Raw genomic sequence first — 14,373 nt, 5'->3', positions numbered from 1 at the left:
AAGGGATGAGGGTTTTTCCCACAAAGGCAGCCCGGGGAGAGAAAAACTCATCTCTGGGTCGTAATAGAATGAAAAGATAGAAATGGTGAAATAAAGAACATCATTGAAATGGTATAATAGGTTGATAGAAATAATCCAATAAGATAATTAGAATGAAAATCTAAAAATAATAAAATCAAATAATTAAACTAGAAGAATAACACAATCATTAATTGTTATTATAAATAATAACATTATAATCATATTATTCAAATTGACCTGTCCCTAGCTTCCCCTTCTCCCCCCGACTCTCCTCTCTTGCAGAATAACTCCCCAGGCAGCAGCTCATACACCCCCACATGCCCTTCCATCACTCGAACCACCTCCAAAGTCCCTTTTCCAGGGAATTTCTCACACCCCTCCTCAATGTTTGCACTCAAAGCAATGTGTCCCAAACAAATCCAGTGCCTATATGCCCCTGAGCAGGAGATATGGATAATTTAGGGTCTCTCATTCACCTACCATTCCATATGGCTAATATAGAGTCTCGCAGTTGTCCCCCCATTCCATTTTTCCAACTGTTTCCCAACTCTCTTGGATGCCCAGAGCCACTATCCCCATCCTCCCAGCCCTCCATCCCCTGTGGCACCTGCCCTGGCCAGGCAGGGTTGGCTGGTGGCCTCCCAAGCTTCAAATGCTGCAATCACCACTGGCAGACTGGAACCCCTGGGAAATTCAGAAGAGGAGACAAAGGCAGGTTTGGGGTGGGAGAACACCCCATCCCTGTGGAGGGATGTCATCCATCTCCAGGGGCTTTCCATGAGACACACCAGCCTGTTGAAACAGGAGCTCACCTGGTGCAAAGGGACCACATGCAATGCCCCAACAGCCATGGAGAAATCATATATCAATTAAGGATGGGTGTTTGCTTCCCATAAATTTCTGTCTTTCCATGTTAATATGAGGTTGAGTGACCTCACCTCACGCATCCAGAGGCTGAAGGGCCTCTGCCAGGAGTCCTTCTTCTCCAGGTGCAGGTAGGCATTGAAGAGGATCAGGTAGATGTAGCGCTCCAGGTACTGCAGGCTCCGCAGCTGCAGCGTCCGCGGCTCCTTCTCCGCCTTGCCTGACTTGCCCTGGGAGGAACAACAAACTGGCTGAGCTGCCCATGGTATCCCCTTCAGGACAGCATTCCAGAGGCAGCTCCTGCACCCAATCCTCACCCACAGTGCTGCTCTCCACCCCACTTTTGGGGCTGGTGAAGGTGAAATTGGGTGGTGAAGGCCCCATGAGGAGCTCTGTATTAGGGAAAAGCCATGGCAGGACCATAGGAAGAGGGAGGATCACTCTGGAGACAAAAATAAGCACATCCATGCATCCTGTTTCTGCTGGGACTTGGCACTCCAGGCTCTCATTTCCTTGTGGTTTCCAACACACACCAAGATCCTTTTGCAGGGCAAAGCTCAGAAATAGGTGAGGGATGGCTGAAGGCGTGGGGAGGTGCCCAGGAGCCAGGAATAGATGTCCAGGTGCAAACTGCACCCAAACCATCAGTTTCTGGACTGCAAAGCATCACCCTAGGGATAAAACACCTCCCTGGATTCAGCCTCCAGAGGAAGAGAAGACATGTGGCTACCCAGTGTCCTGCTCTGAGGCTGGAGGTCGTTGCATCCCCTAGTATTATTTTAGATATGTTATAAAACATAATAAAGTGTGTATTTATATTATATATACTGTAATATTAATCTATTAGTTGTTAGCATTTATCTATTTATTATTTATATAGTATATTTATTTATTAATTGTTATCATTACATATTGTCTGCAATGATAGAAGCATTGTATTAGTATCGTTATTGCTGTTGTTTCAGGAACAGACAAGCCCTGCATGATGCTCCTTCTAGGAATTAATAAATAATAAATACTAAACCATAAATAAGAGCCCTGATCTCACAGTCACTCCCACACACCATCCCAGAAAGCAAATCCTATTATCCTGTTTTTCATCCCATTATAGTATTACCCTATTTATTTTACATAATGGTATCCTATTATTTCTCATGTGCTTATATTTACCTATTTATTTGTCATTCTATTATCCTATTATTTCTCCTGTTTTTACATTATCTTGTTTACTTTTATCCTATTATCCTACCAGCTATTGTTTTCTTATATTCCCCTATTTAATTTTCTTCTCTTATCCTATTATTTATCATCTTATTCCATTCACCAATTTATTTTTAATCCTATTATCCTTCTACCATTATATTCCCCTATTATTTTTCTCCTATTACCCTACTATTTATCATCCTATTATCCCATCATTTCTCTTTTATCCCATTATTTCTGTTTTCCTATATTATCCTACTTTTTCGTCCCAGTTAGGAGTGGGAAGAGCTCAGAACAAACTAAACCAAGTTCCAAATCACCTTTCCCTTCCCTCCTGCTTACCCTCACCCTGCAAAGCATCTCCCAAACCCACAATTCCAATCATTCTCTCCTACAAGCTGGAAAAAATCAAAATCAATTCAAATTAAAGCATTTCCACGTGGCCCAGCCAAATCCAAGGGGATGGATGGAGCAGCCCAGAGAAAAATGCAAGATGCAGTCAACAAGAAGCTCTTCCTCAGGCAAAGGGAGCAGGGGGAGAGGACGAATCCCTCCTTATCTTCCTTCCCAGCCTGGAATCAGGAGATAGCCCAGCAACACCCAAGAAAAGGGACAAGGTGCTCACAGGAATTGTCTTCCCAAAATAAAAAACAAGCCAGGGGCAGCTGGGTGAGGCTGCTCTGCCAGGGTCTTCCTCCTGGGACCCCCAGGGCTGAGACAGCAGCCAGGCCAGGGATCATTCCAGGTCACTGGAGAGCATAATCGAATCCATAAAGCAGAGAGCAGCGTGTTTGGGGGGGAATTATTAGCTCCACAGCAGCAAAGGACAGGAGAAAGTAGGTGAGAATTCCCACATGGCCCAAAATGTAATGAAATTACTTATCCCAAATACAAATATATTAATAAATAATAAATACATGATAAAAAATTGATAATCAGTAATAGCTATTGCTGCTAATAACCTGAGCTCTGGGGACCTGACTTTCTCTCCCCATTCCCAAAAAACCCACAGAGTACCCCAGAAACCAGGAGGCAAATCCCCAGGGAGCTGCAGATGTTCCTGGTGATCAAACAGTTTGTTTTCTTCTCCCCATGGCTGTTTTGTGCCTGTTAATTGCAGACACGGACTGATGGCAGCTGGGACAGTGCTGCAGTCAGGAATCACCAATGGGATGTTGCATACACTATCCCAGGGAAGGAATGATGCCAAGCCCTGGCTCTGCACTTCCAAGGCCACAGGAAAGAGTTGCACAGCTTAAAAATCCCAAATAGGATGAAAATGATCCCTTCTCCTCTTCAGCAGCTCCACAGAGGCTCCCACAGAAAACAGGGTTGTGGATCTGCCTGTGGGATGCCTCCTGCACTGGCAAGGATAGATCCCTCCCCAAGGATGGGTCTCCTTCCCAAGGATGGATTGCTTCCAAAGGATGGGTCCCCTTTCCCAAGGATGTGTCCTTTCCAAAGGACAAGTCCCTTCCAAAGGATAGGTCCCTTCCCAAGGATAGGTCCCCTTCCCAAGGGTGGGTCCCCTTTCCCAAGCTCGGAGGAGCTGGAGGAGCCTTCGGGGCTGGAAGCAAAGTGGGACAGACTAGTTCTGCCCTCTGCTGGCTATGTCTCACGGGATGGAAGGGATGCTGCATGAGAGGGATGCTGGATGCAGGATGGTGTGGGATGTGGGATGCAGCTTGGTGCCATGGGCAGGATAGGATGCTGGGTGGGATGAGGGATGGCACCAGGTGGGCAGGGTGTTGGGTGGGATGGGGCCAGAGAGGTAGGATGCTGGGTGCAATGTGGGATGCTGGGTGGGATGGGGAATGGCACGAGATGGGTAGGATGCTGGGTGGGATGTGGGATGCTGGGTGGGATGGGGAATGGCATGAGATGAGTAGGATGCTGGGTGGGATGTGGGATGACACCAGATGGGTGGGATGCAGGATGGGATGCAGGATGCCAGAGAAGATGCAAGATGGCACCAGATGGGTAGGTTAATGACTAGGATATGGGATGGTGTGGGATGAGGGACTGTGCTAGATAGGGAGGATGCCAGGTGAGATGGCACCAGACAGGCAGGATGCTGGGTGGGATGCAGGATGTTGGGTGGGATATGGGACACTGGGTGGAATGCAGGATGGCACCAGATGGGCATGATGCTGGCTAAGATGCAGGACAGAACCAGACAGGTGGGACAGCACAGGATACAAGACAGCTCTGGGTGATCACGACCACAAGAGCCCTGGCACCTCTCTGGTCACTCCAGAAAGCTTCAGCCTAAGATCCCACCTAGCTGCAGCAGGGCTGGTCCCAGGGCCCAGCTGCACCCCTTGGCATGGGGTGGCAGGGCCCAGCAGCTCACCTGGCGGTAGGTGCAGATGATGATTTCTCGCAGGTGGTAGTGCATGGGTGTCATGGTCTCACTGACAGTGTCCAGGGCCATGTCCACCTCCTTCTTCATCCGGTACCCGTCGGGCAGGAGCTGGACCACCTTCATCACAACCTGAAGCATGGGCAGAAGCAGCAGGAGCTTCACCAGGTGCCTCCTTACCTCAACCCCACTGCTCCATCCCTGCCCAGGAGAGGATCCAGCCCCTCCAAACAAGCAGCTGTGGCTAAGGTAGCACAGACCAGGCTCAGAGGGGACCCCTAAAACAGAGCCAAGCCCAAGGGACTCACCTCAAACTCCCCTTTGGTGTACTTGGCATCAGGCACACTCACGATTTCCTCCTCACTCATCTCAGGGATGCCCTGGGGTGGTCAGAGGCAACAGGTCATTATGGGTTGCACAGCCCTGTCTCCACTGCCCAACAGCTAAGCAGAAATGCAGAGCTTATCCCCAGCCCCTCAGGAGTCCAGGCAAGCCCCAGCTCTCCTCTGCCTGGGCAGAGAACACCAAAGTTTCACCCCCACCATCTGCTCTGCAAGGAGGGAGCAGACTGGGACAGAGGACTGTTCCAGGCACTGGCACAGGATGCCCCATCCCTGGAAGTCATAGAATCATAGAATCACCAGTGTTGGAGGAGACCTCTAACATCATCAAGTCCAATCATTAAGTCACTGCTGTAACCCCTAAAGCACATCCTCCAGCATCAGATCCAGACACCTCTTAAACACTTCTAGGAATGGTGACTCCACCACCTCCCTGGGCAACCTATCCCAATGCCTGAAAATGTTCAAGACCAAGGTGGATGGGGCTTGGACCAACCTGGCCTAGTGGAAGGTTTCCCTGATCATAGCATGGGGCTGGAGCAAGATGAGCTTTCAGGTTCCTTCCAACCCAAACCATTCCATGATTCCATGACCTCTCCTGCTCTTAACCATTCGTCCTGCCATGGCAGCTCTCAGTAAGGGAATAAAGGCTAACCAGGGATGCACCCACACTTCTCCTAGAGCTCACTGGGGGTTAGGCACAGCAATATGTCAACATACAGATGTCCACCCACCACAGTCCACCCTGGCCCTGCCCACATTCCTTTCAACCCTCCAGCTGTGTAACAGCTGCTGTGGACTCTCCAGAGTTTCCCCAGCTCCAGCCCAAGCCCAGGGAGAGCTGCAGACCCAAATACACACGTTGAAGTGCCAGAGGGTGAGGACAGCGATGACCATGGCCGTGGTAGTCCTGCCACGGCCACTGGAGCAGTTGAACACGAAGGCTGTTCGTGAGTCCTCGGCCAGGGCACTCTTCATCACCTCCAGCAGTCTGTCAAAGTCCTGCCAGGGGTGAAGCCAGTGGGTTTTTAGGGATGCAGCCTCTGCAGGTTGGCACAGGCTGCTCACCTCCCTTCCACACCTTGGGATGCCCCTGGCCCTGCAGCCTCCAGGCTGAAATCTCTGTCTCATTCTGCCAGATCCAGCCTTGCCCAGCTGAAGGCACAGCCTCTCCATGCAACACCTCCCTCCTCACCCTGGCAAGCACCCACCACACAGTAAGTCTGGGTGTGCCACCATAGTCCTGGGGCTGGGTGGCACTGAGCACTCAAGTGACATTCACCCTGCAGCAGTAGGTATGGCTTGAGAAGTGACAATCCCATCCCTGAGGTACCTGCTCCTTGGGAGCACAGAAGTCAGGGATGGGGATACGACGGTAGGTCAGCCCCTGGCAGGAGTTCTTCTGCTGGCTGAAAATCTCCTGTGTGGTCAGACAGCTCTTGAACATTTTCATCTGCTTCTCTGCCTCCAGGTACACCTCCAGCCACTTTTGGCACTTCAGTAGGTCAGCCTTCAGGGTAGCCTCTAGTTTCTGCAAAGGACAGAGGAATCCTCACTGTAACACCTGCTCATCCTAGTTTGCTCAGGATTTTGATTATTTTTTTGTAGCTGGAGGCTGAGACCCCTCTCAAACACCCCACAGCCAACTCCAAACACCTCTTGAGAGGTGAGGTGTTTGAACACTCCACAGCCAACTCCAAACACCTCACAGCCAATTCCAACCTCCACACCATGTCGTGGCCACCACTTCTGCCCAGGACCACAGTGCCCACCACACTTGATGGGAGCCTCAGGAGCATCATCTCCCAGCACATTGGGCATCTCCTGCACGTAGCCATGCTGCTGCTGGCAGAAAAGCTCCTCCACTGCCCATCTCCTCTGCAAACCCAGCTAGGAACATCTGCTCCCCTTTCCCCGGGTGCCTTTTCCCCTCGCTCTCAAGACATGCTATGAATTCTTCCAGGGAGGATCTCCACTTTGCTCCCTCGTTCCCAAAGGAAAACAAGCCCAAAAGCAGCAGCTCCAGGGGACAAGGAACTATCCCAGCCTGTGGAAATGACCCATGCGAGCTCTTGGGAAAGCTCACTGCATCTCCCAGCTGGCAAAGCTCACCTCCAGCTGCTGTGGTGAGGCAGCAGTCACAGGGATCAGCTCCTCCAGGTGCTCAGGCTCCCGCAGGGTATAGATCTGCTCATTCCCCTCCAGGACTGCTTCTTCCCGCAGGCTGATCCACACAATGCGTGAATGCTTCCTCTTGGCATCCATCAGGTACCGCAGGACACTGCCCAGGGTCTAGGGAAGGGTTGGAAAGGGTGATGGGAGGGCTGGGAGCATGATGGGGGGGTCTCTACACAACATGGGGTGGTGTCCCTCACCTTGGAGCTGGGCTGGGCTGTGCCATAGACAGGCATCTTGGGCACCCGTCGGAAGTTGGCCACGCTCATCTCCTTGGCAGTGCTCAGCACATCTGGGCAGAAACGCTCATCTGCCACCTGCAACAGAGCAATGGTGGGCAAGGCCTGTCCCCTCCCACCCATGGGGTCACAGGGGGTTCCCAGCACAACACAACCTCTTCAGATTATATGTTAGGAGAAATGTTTTCACTGGTGTTCAGGCCAGGCACTGGAATATTGCCCAGGGTGGTGGTGGAGTCACCATCCCTGGAAGTGTTTAAGAGGCATCTGGATCTGGCACTGGACGATATGGTTTAGGGGTTACAGCAGTGACAGGTTAATGTTTGGACTTGATCTTAGAGATGTCCTCCAACCTTGATGATCCTATGATTCTATGAACCTCTCACCCATGGGTCCCACTCAGGAGAAGTCCTCACACCCTTCAAGAGCAGCATCCAAGGCTCAAAACCACAAGGCTGCATTTCAATGGTGGGAGATGTTCTTCTTGCTAGACACCAACACTGGTACCTCCTCCACCCCACTATAGCCAAGGACCACCAGAAACATGGAGCTGCTGCTTAGGCTCACATAGAGCCATACAATTTTAGGGGTTGGGATGGACCTTACAGATCATCCAGTCTCAACCCCCTGCCCTGGGCAGGGACACTTCCCACCAGAACAGGTTGCTCAAGGCTTTAGCCAACCTGGCTTTGAACACTGCCAGGGTTGGGGCAGCCACAGCCTCCCTGGGCAACCTGTGCCAGTGTCTCACCACCTTCACAGAAAAACGTCTTCCTAATATCTAGCCTAAATTTCCCCTCCTTCGATTTGAACCCGTTACCCCTTGTCCTATCACTGCAGCTCCTAACCAAGAGTCCATCTCCAGCTCCCTTGTAGGCCTTTCAGATACTGAAAGGCTATGATGAGGTCACCAGGCAACCTTCCCTTCTCCATCAAGGGGTGCTCCAGTACCCAGTACCTTGGGTTGGCGGCTCTGAACACATTGGTGTGCACAGGGTGTCTCTAGCCACACAGAATCCCCATAGAGTCACCGAATGGGTTGGGTTGGAAGGGACGTTAAAGACCCTCTGGTTCCATCCTTGCCAAGGACGCCAGCAGGACATGGACCCAAGACCCCAACATGAACATGGAAACCCCAAGCCCTACAACAGGGAAACTCCTCTCTCCTCCCAGCCCACCAAACCTCTGTGAGCATCCCAGGAAGGTGCCATTCCCACCCCTACATCCACGATGGGCACTCACCAGCACTCGTGTGCCCTTGGTGACGAGGTCCATGGTGATGGTGAGCTCCGAGGAGTTCATCTCTGCCTGCAGCCGATACAGCTCTGGGTGCCGACACATCCACCTGCTGAAGCTGAGGGCAAAGCCCAGGGGGTACTGCCGGCGAGGGGCCGGGAGGGACATCAGCCTGGGCTCACCCCCTGCCCCAACACAGCCCACAGCCCCACCAAAAACCTGCTTGGAACACTCAGAGGTAGAAACCTTTTCCCTCCCACTGCACAATGAATCCAAAATAAGAGGGCAAAGAAGATTCTGGGGTTGTTTTGGGGATCTTACCTGCTCATGAAGGTAGTAGTTGAAAGCAATCAAGTAGAAGTAGCGTTGGAGGCTCTGCAAAGTCCTCTGGAGGAAATACTCTTTGGTGCTGCTACCCTGAAAGTCAAGGCAGAGAGGATCTGTGATGCCCAGTGCCAACCAGTGCTGCAGCCCTGAGCAGACTGGGAGGACTGGAAAAAAGCTCAACACACACTTTTGATGATTTGTTTTCTTTTTTTAATGAAGCATTTAGTTTCCTATATTAAATGAGGCTTGAAGACATAAATCTGCATTTCAACTCAAACAAAAGCTTCCCTTCAGCCCAAGGACACACTGGGAGCAGCTCCAAAGAGACCCAAAGGCCTTGCTGTTGCATGGATACACTCTCCAGATGCTAATGGAAGACTCCAACACAAGGGGAGGAGGTTGGAAAATGTAAGGTCCTGCACTCCCACCCCAGACACCTCCATGGACTTTGGATGAGATGGTGGTGGCATCCCTGGGGAGAGAGGTCCCTGTGCCAGCCAAACACCCTGTAATGTCCTGTGGGGTGAAGTCATCACTGTGTAAAACTTCCTCACAGAATCACAGAATCAACAACATTGGAAGAGACCTCTAAGATCATCAAGTCCAACCATTAACCTGCCAGGACCTTCATGCCCAGAAGCACCCTGATGCCTATGTAGCTTCAATCAAGCTCTTCTTCTCCTCCTCTTCACCATTACCTCCCCAAACCAGGCGTGTGCCTCAGCACAGTTGTCTCCTCCCAGAGATGAAGCTCAAACCCTCGGGATTTTCCATAACTCAGAAACCTCAGGGCAGGGGTTTGTACATCCAAGCATCCCATCCAACTTAACCAACTTAATTCCATCCAAACTAAGCTGTCAGCAGTGAAGAAGCACCCAGCATGGCACCCATGAGCATCCCTGGAGAGCCTGTTGGGACCCACCTCCCAGGGAACAGGGATAATCCTGTAAGCTGGGGCTATGTCCAGGGTCAGCTCAGTGAGCAGGGTTTGCTCTTCCCTGACATTACATGGCTGACTCATTAATATTTACTTGTTCTCCCTAAGAGAAATCCAGTCTGCTGTCATTTATCAGGAGGAGAGGCAGGGGGATTTGCTCTGGAAGCTCCAAACAAAGCCTGCAGGGATGGAGCCTTGCCGGGGCAGCACTGATGATGGTGCAGTGGTGCCTCTCCCCAAGCACTTAGATTCCTGCACTGAAAACCTCACAATGCTCTCATCCAAGGTAAACCTCTTAATATTCCCCTTCAGTTGGTTTTGGATGCAAAGCGGATGATCTACTCGTGTTTCAGTTGTGCAGAGCTGGGTATCATGAGGGTTAGCATCCCACATTGGGATACACCTGTGTCTCCATCACCTGAGCACTTAAATCTCTGTTTTTGCTCCTCAAATCCAGGCAGAAACCCACAGTCCAGTGTGACATCATTCCTCCATGCCCACAAAAGCCCGTCCTCTTCCCAAAACCAACCAGCTCACCCAATATCACCCACAGCCCCTCCAACACTGAAGTCCAGGCTGGTTTTCCAATGGCTGAGGATCCTTCCCTCTCCCCTCCTCATCCTCTCCCCTTTCCCCAGCACATTTTCCTGGCCCCTTGCCACTGTTTAAACCTGCTCTTACTCCACAAAGTCTTCAAATAAACACTCCCCAGGGCTAATTTACAGCAGTCCCCCAGCCATTTTTTTCCCCTGCAGTCCAGGATGACACAGAGCAGCTTTTCCCAGCAGGAAAAGTCAGAGAAAGGCTTCAAGGCGGTGGGAAAATCCTCTGTCCTGTGCCCAAGCTTCCCCTGCTGTACAAGAGAACCTGCCAGCACATGAGCAGCACCAGACAAACCCAAATCCACCCTAAAAGGCAGCAGTGAGGGATAACATTTGGGATTTGCCACTAAACATCAAAAGGGGACGGTTAAATACTTTCTTTTCCCTTCACTTAATCATTTTCATGGCTTTTTGCCACACAGGACCTGGTTTCTGACTGCCCTTTACAACCAGCAACAGGACTTCCAGTCCACATTCAGCACATAAAGGGGAAAACTAATCTCAAAAAAGGCTGGGATTAAGGAGCACTTCTGGTGAGAAGCCCCCTGGTCAGGCAGGGAAGACCACAGCCTTCCATCACAGAAAACCACACTGATGGCTCTTCAAAACAACAGGAAACAAACAGATTTCCAGCTAGAAAAGCCTGACCTTGAGAGCCCATATTTGCAACAAACCCTCCCAGCTCCCCAGGACTTCTCCCATCCAGGCTGACATGGATTTTCCCATTTTAGAGCTGACCAAACCAGGCCATGGGATACTATTTGCCCCCAAGGTCACCTCCCAGAAGCAGCGGCAAAGCCCAAACCAGTTTTTTTCCCCCCAATCCCAGCCTGCTCTGTTTCATGACTCTTAAAAGAGCTGGGAAAAACACAGAGAAGCTCCACAACCCCCCAAGTTTCACAGAGCTGGGAACAATCCAGCTCACAGGAAGCTTCAGACCTCCAGAATTTACATTCTTCTCATCCTGGCGCAAAAACAGCTCCATAAATTAACCAGCACTGACAGCTCACATCCCAGCAACCCTCCAGCTCCCATACCTGGATCTGATAGTCCTCTCCAATCCCTTCCAGCTTCTTCTTGTTCTCGTAGATGGCTTCCTTCATGTCGTGCATCTCCGAGCAGGAGGCGATGGCACTGTCCACCTTGCAAGGAGCAAGGGGAGAATCACTCCATAAGCCTCAGATCAGGGAGGAAACAACATTCCTCCTTCTCAGTCAGGGGTTTGACCAGCATCCCCTTACCTCCTCAACGATCTGCTGGCCTTTGGGGACCATCTCAATGAAGGTCTGGATGACCCGGAGCCTGTCCCTGGGAGATGTTTTAGGCAGGTGGGGGAGGCTGGGGAGGGAGAAAGAGGAAATCAAACCAGCTCCAGGGGCATGAACATTCCCCTGGCCTGGCCCTGAGGCTGCCCCGCTTACTCAGGCTTCTGGGCAGTTCCTCGGTGGTGGTGCAGGACGAGTGTGCCCATGGCCATGGCCAGGTTGGTCTTGCCCACGCCTGTCTGGCAGCTGAAGAGCAGTGCTGGTGGGGGTCTGCCAGGGTCCCGCAGCAGCAGACTGGGGCTCTCCTAGGAGGGAGGGACAGAGGGATGGGTGGGGAACACAGCTGCTCCCAGGAGAGCCAGGTGTGCCCCATTAGTGGCTAGGGTGGAGGTGATGGCCCTGCAGAGGGGTAGGTGGCATCTCCCCTTTGCTCAGAGCATGGGCCAGGACAGCACAATGGGTAGTCCACCCACTGCACACCCCTGCCCTGTGCCTTCTCCAGGTGCCAGCAGGTGTTGGCCTGTTCAACCACCATCCATCCCTAAACCACTGAAATTTCATCTCCCAGGATTGAAAAAAGAGAGAAGTTCTGCCATGGAAAGTCTTTGCACCAAATCCACATCATTCCTCCCAAACCCTCTTCCCTGAAGAGCCACCTGCACAGGGATGCTGGGAAGTGGCCAGGGAGGGTCAACTCCAGTCAGGGGTAGGGACAAATAGCTGGACAACATGGACTTCTCCAGCAGGGAATGGGAACTGCAGGCATAGGCATCCTCTAATAGGCAGTGTAAAGCCAAGACCAGAAGGTGCTCTCAGGCAGTGACAGTCCCCAATGTGACACACTTGCTCAGGCACAGGAGCAAATCCCAACCCAAGGTGGCCCCATGGACCAGAGGTTTTCCTTAACTCACCCTGAGGAAGCGGATGAAAGCGTCAAACTGCTCCTCCAGAGGGGCTCCCTCAGCAGGCAGGGGCAGCCGGTGGGACCTGCCAGGGACAGCCCACGTTAGGAGGGTGGGACCACAGTGGGTCTTTGTCCCCATGGTGATGGAGGACACACAGCTCAAGAAGGTATGAAGAACTCCAACCATGTGTGAGAAGGAGGAGGAGGAAGGAAGCACCTGTAGGACGGTTGGAGGAAGACAGGCCTGCGGTAGACCTCCTCTGTCACCTGGATGTCCTCCTCACACTGCACCCGCACGGTGTGGGGCTCATCCCGCAGCCGCTCGATGTCGTTGTAGACATAGTAGACACTCTCGCTCAGCTGTGCGAAGTCATGGATCTAGCAGAGATGGGACCCCCATCAAAACCCACAGGGAGCAACCACCCCCTGAGCACACACCCCATTCTGGCTGGGGTGGTGACCATCTCCCACACCACCTCACCTCCTTGCGGATGGCCAGCTCCATGCTCTCCACTTGCACTCCCTGCTGCAGGCGCTGCAGGTTCTCATGAAGGTTCTCCTTGCCCCGGGGGGTGTAGGACACAAAGTCTCCCTCCAACCGCAGAAAGACAACAGGCTCCTCACGGACACAGAAGAAGACACACTCCTGAAAAGAAGGGGAGAGGCTGCTAAAAAGCTCTCCTGCCTCTTTCCATCCCAATTCATGCACTCCCACCAACCTTGTGGCCCTCTCTCTGCAACTTCTGCAGCACAAGCTTGAAGCCGTTGAGGCTGGGTTGTCCCATCCCGAACACGGCGTAGCCTCCTTTGGCTTGTCGAAAATTGGGAGCACCACAGCTGCCAGTAGTGTTCAAGACATCTAATTTTCCATATACATCCCTAACCATGAAATATTTCCCCTGTAAAACAAGATGGGAAGTGAGAAGGTGGGAAATCAGTGGATTTGAACAAGTAGGGACTTAAACATGGTGGACTTTTGATAAGAGGATTGGAGCAGCTTCCCCATGGAGACAGGCTGAGAGAGTTGGGGCTGTTCAGCCTGGAGAAGAGAAGGTTGTGTGAAAACCTCAGAGCAACCTGCCAGGAGCTGAAAGGGCTCCAGGAAGTTGCAGAGGGACTCTGTGTTAGGAACTGTAGTGACAGCACAAGGAGCAATGGGGATAAATTGAAGGAGGGAAAATTTAGGCTAAATATTACGAAGAAGTTTTTTCCTGTGAGGGTGACGAGACGCTGGCACAGGTTGCCCAGGGAGGCTGTGGCTGCCCCAACCCTGGCAGTGTTCAGAGCCAGGTCGGAGAAAGCCTTGAGCAACCTGTTCTGGTGGGAGGTGTTCCTGCCCAGGGCAGGGGGGTGGGGCTGAATCATCTCTAAGCTCCATTATTCTATGACTTGAACACAGTGGAGAAGAAAAGTGGCTTTTTGTTAGTGATCCTCAAAATTAGCCCCCAAAAAACCCACTGAGGTCCCCAAAGCACAGGCTGAAAGGGTCTGACCGATGAAATTGGTGGCAGCAATGCTCACCTGCACCAGGTAGTGCTCCAGCGTGACCTCAGAAATGCGTCCCACCGTGTAGTTGGCCTTCAGCAGGTCATCGTGGATCTGGAACTCCTCCCTGCAGTTGTACCTGCAGTTGGGTAAAGGAAGAAATGATGACACAGGCAGAGATTGAAAACCTCAATATTTAGGAAAGAGAAGAATAGAAGTTTGGAGTTTCAAGAGGCTGCCAAGGACTTACGTGATGACCACGGGCGCCACTTTGTTGGTGATGATGGACTTGGCCTTGCTGTTGTGCAGCCCCAGGGTCTGGAAGGAGTGGATGCTGAGGGAGCGCTGGTCCTCCATGCCGCCGTCGCCCGGAGCTCTGCTCTCCAGGGGGGATGCCGAAACCGCCTGCGGG

At 51.9% G+C, this 14,373-nt stretch overlaps 1 protein-coding gene across 1 annotated transcript in view; it reads right to left on the bottom strand.

The window, feature by feature from the left end:
- Positions 1–14,364, bottom strand: part of PALD1 (phosphatase domain containing, paladin 1) — a gene marked incomplete at its 3' end in the record, with an annotated part of 15,792 nt that extends 1,428 nt beyond the window's left edge. Inside the window, exons 1-18 of the mRNA XM_009084046.1 lie at positions 14,212–14,364; positions 13,998–14,100; positions 13,196–13,375; positions 12,958–13,122; positions 12,694–12,854; positions 12,484–12,559; positions 11,729–11,877; positions 11,549–11,645; positions 11,345–11,449; positions 8,763–8,858; positions 8,448–8,582; positions 7,167–7,283; positions 6,904–7,083; positions 6,125–6,322; positions 5,653–5,793; positions 4,759–4,830; positions 4,442–4,582; positions 960–1,115 (exon numbers count right to left, since the gene is read on the bottom strand). Coding sequence (XP_009082294.1) covers positions 960–1,115; positions 4,442–4,582; positions 4,759–4,830; positions 5,653–5,793; positions 6,125–6,322; positions 6,904–7,083; positions 7,167–7,283; positions 8,448–8,582; positions 8,763–8,858; positions 11,345–11,449; positions 11,549–11,645; positions 11,729–11,877; positions 12,484–12,559; positions 12,694–12,854; positions 12,958–13,122; positions 13,196–13,375; positions 13,998–14,100; positions 14,212–14,318 — 2,379 coding nt within the window. The remainder of the gene's footprint in view (positions 1–959; positions 1,116–4,441; positions 4,583–4,758; positions 4,831–5,652; positions 5,794–6,124; positions 6,323–6,903; positions 7,084–7,166; positions 7,284–8,447; positions 8,583–8,762; positions 8,859–11,344; positions 11,450–11,548; positions 11,646–11,728; positions 11,878–12,483; positions 12,560–12,693; positions 12,855–12,957; positions 13,123–13,195; positions 13,376–13,997; positions 14,101–14,211) is intronic.
- Between the last annotated feature and the right edge of the window lie 9 nt (positions 14,365–14,373).

Source organism: Acanthisitta chloris, unplaced genomic scaffold (assembly GCF_000695815.1).
Source record: "Acanthisitta chloris isolate BGI_N310 unplaced genomic scaffold, ASM69581v1 scaffold19890, whole genome shotgun sequence".
Taxonomy (NCBI): domain Eukaryota; kingdom Metazoa; phylum Chordata; class Aves; order Passeriformes; family Acanthisittidae; genus Acanthisitta; species Acanthisitta chloris.
This window is presented reverse-complemented; position numbering and strand designations above follow the sequence as displayed.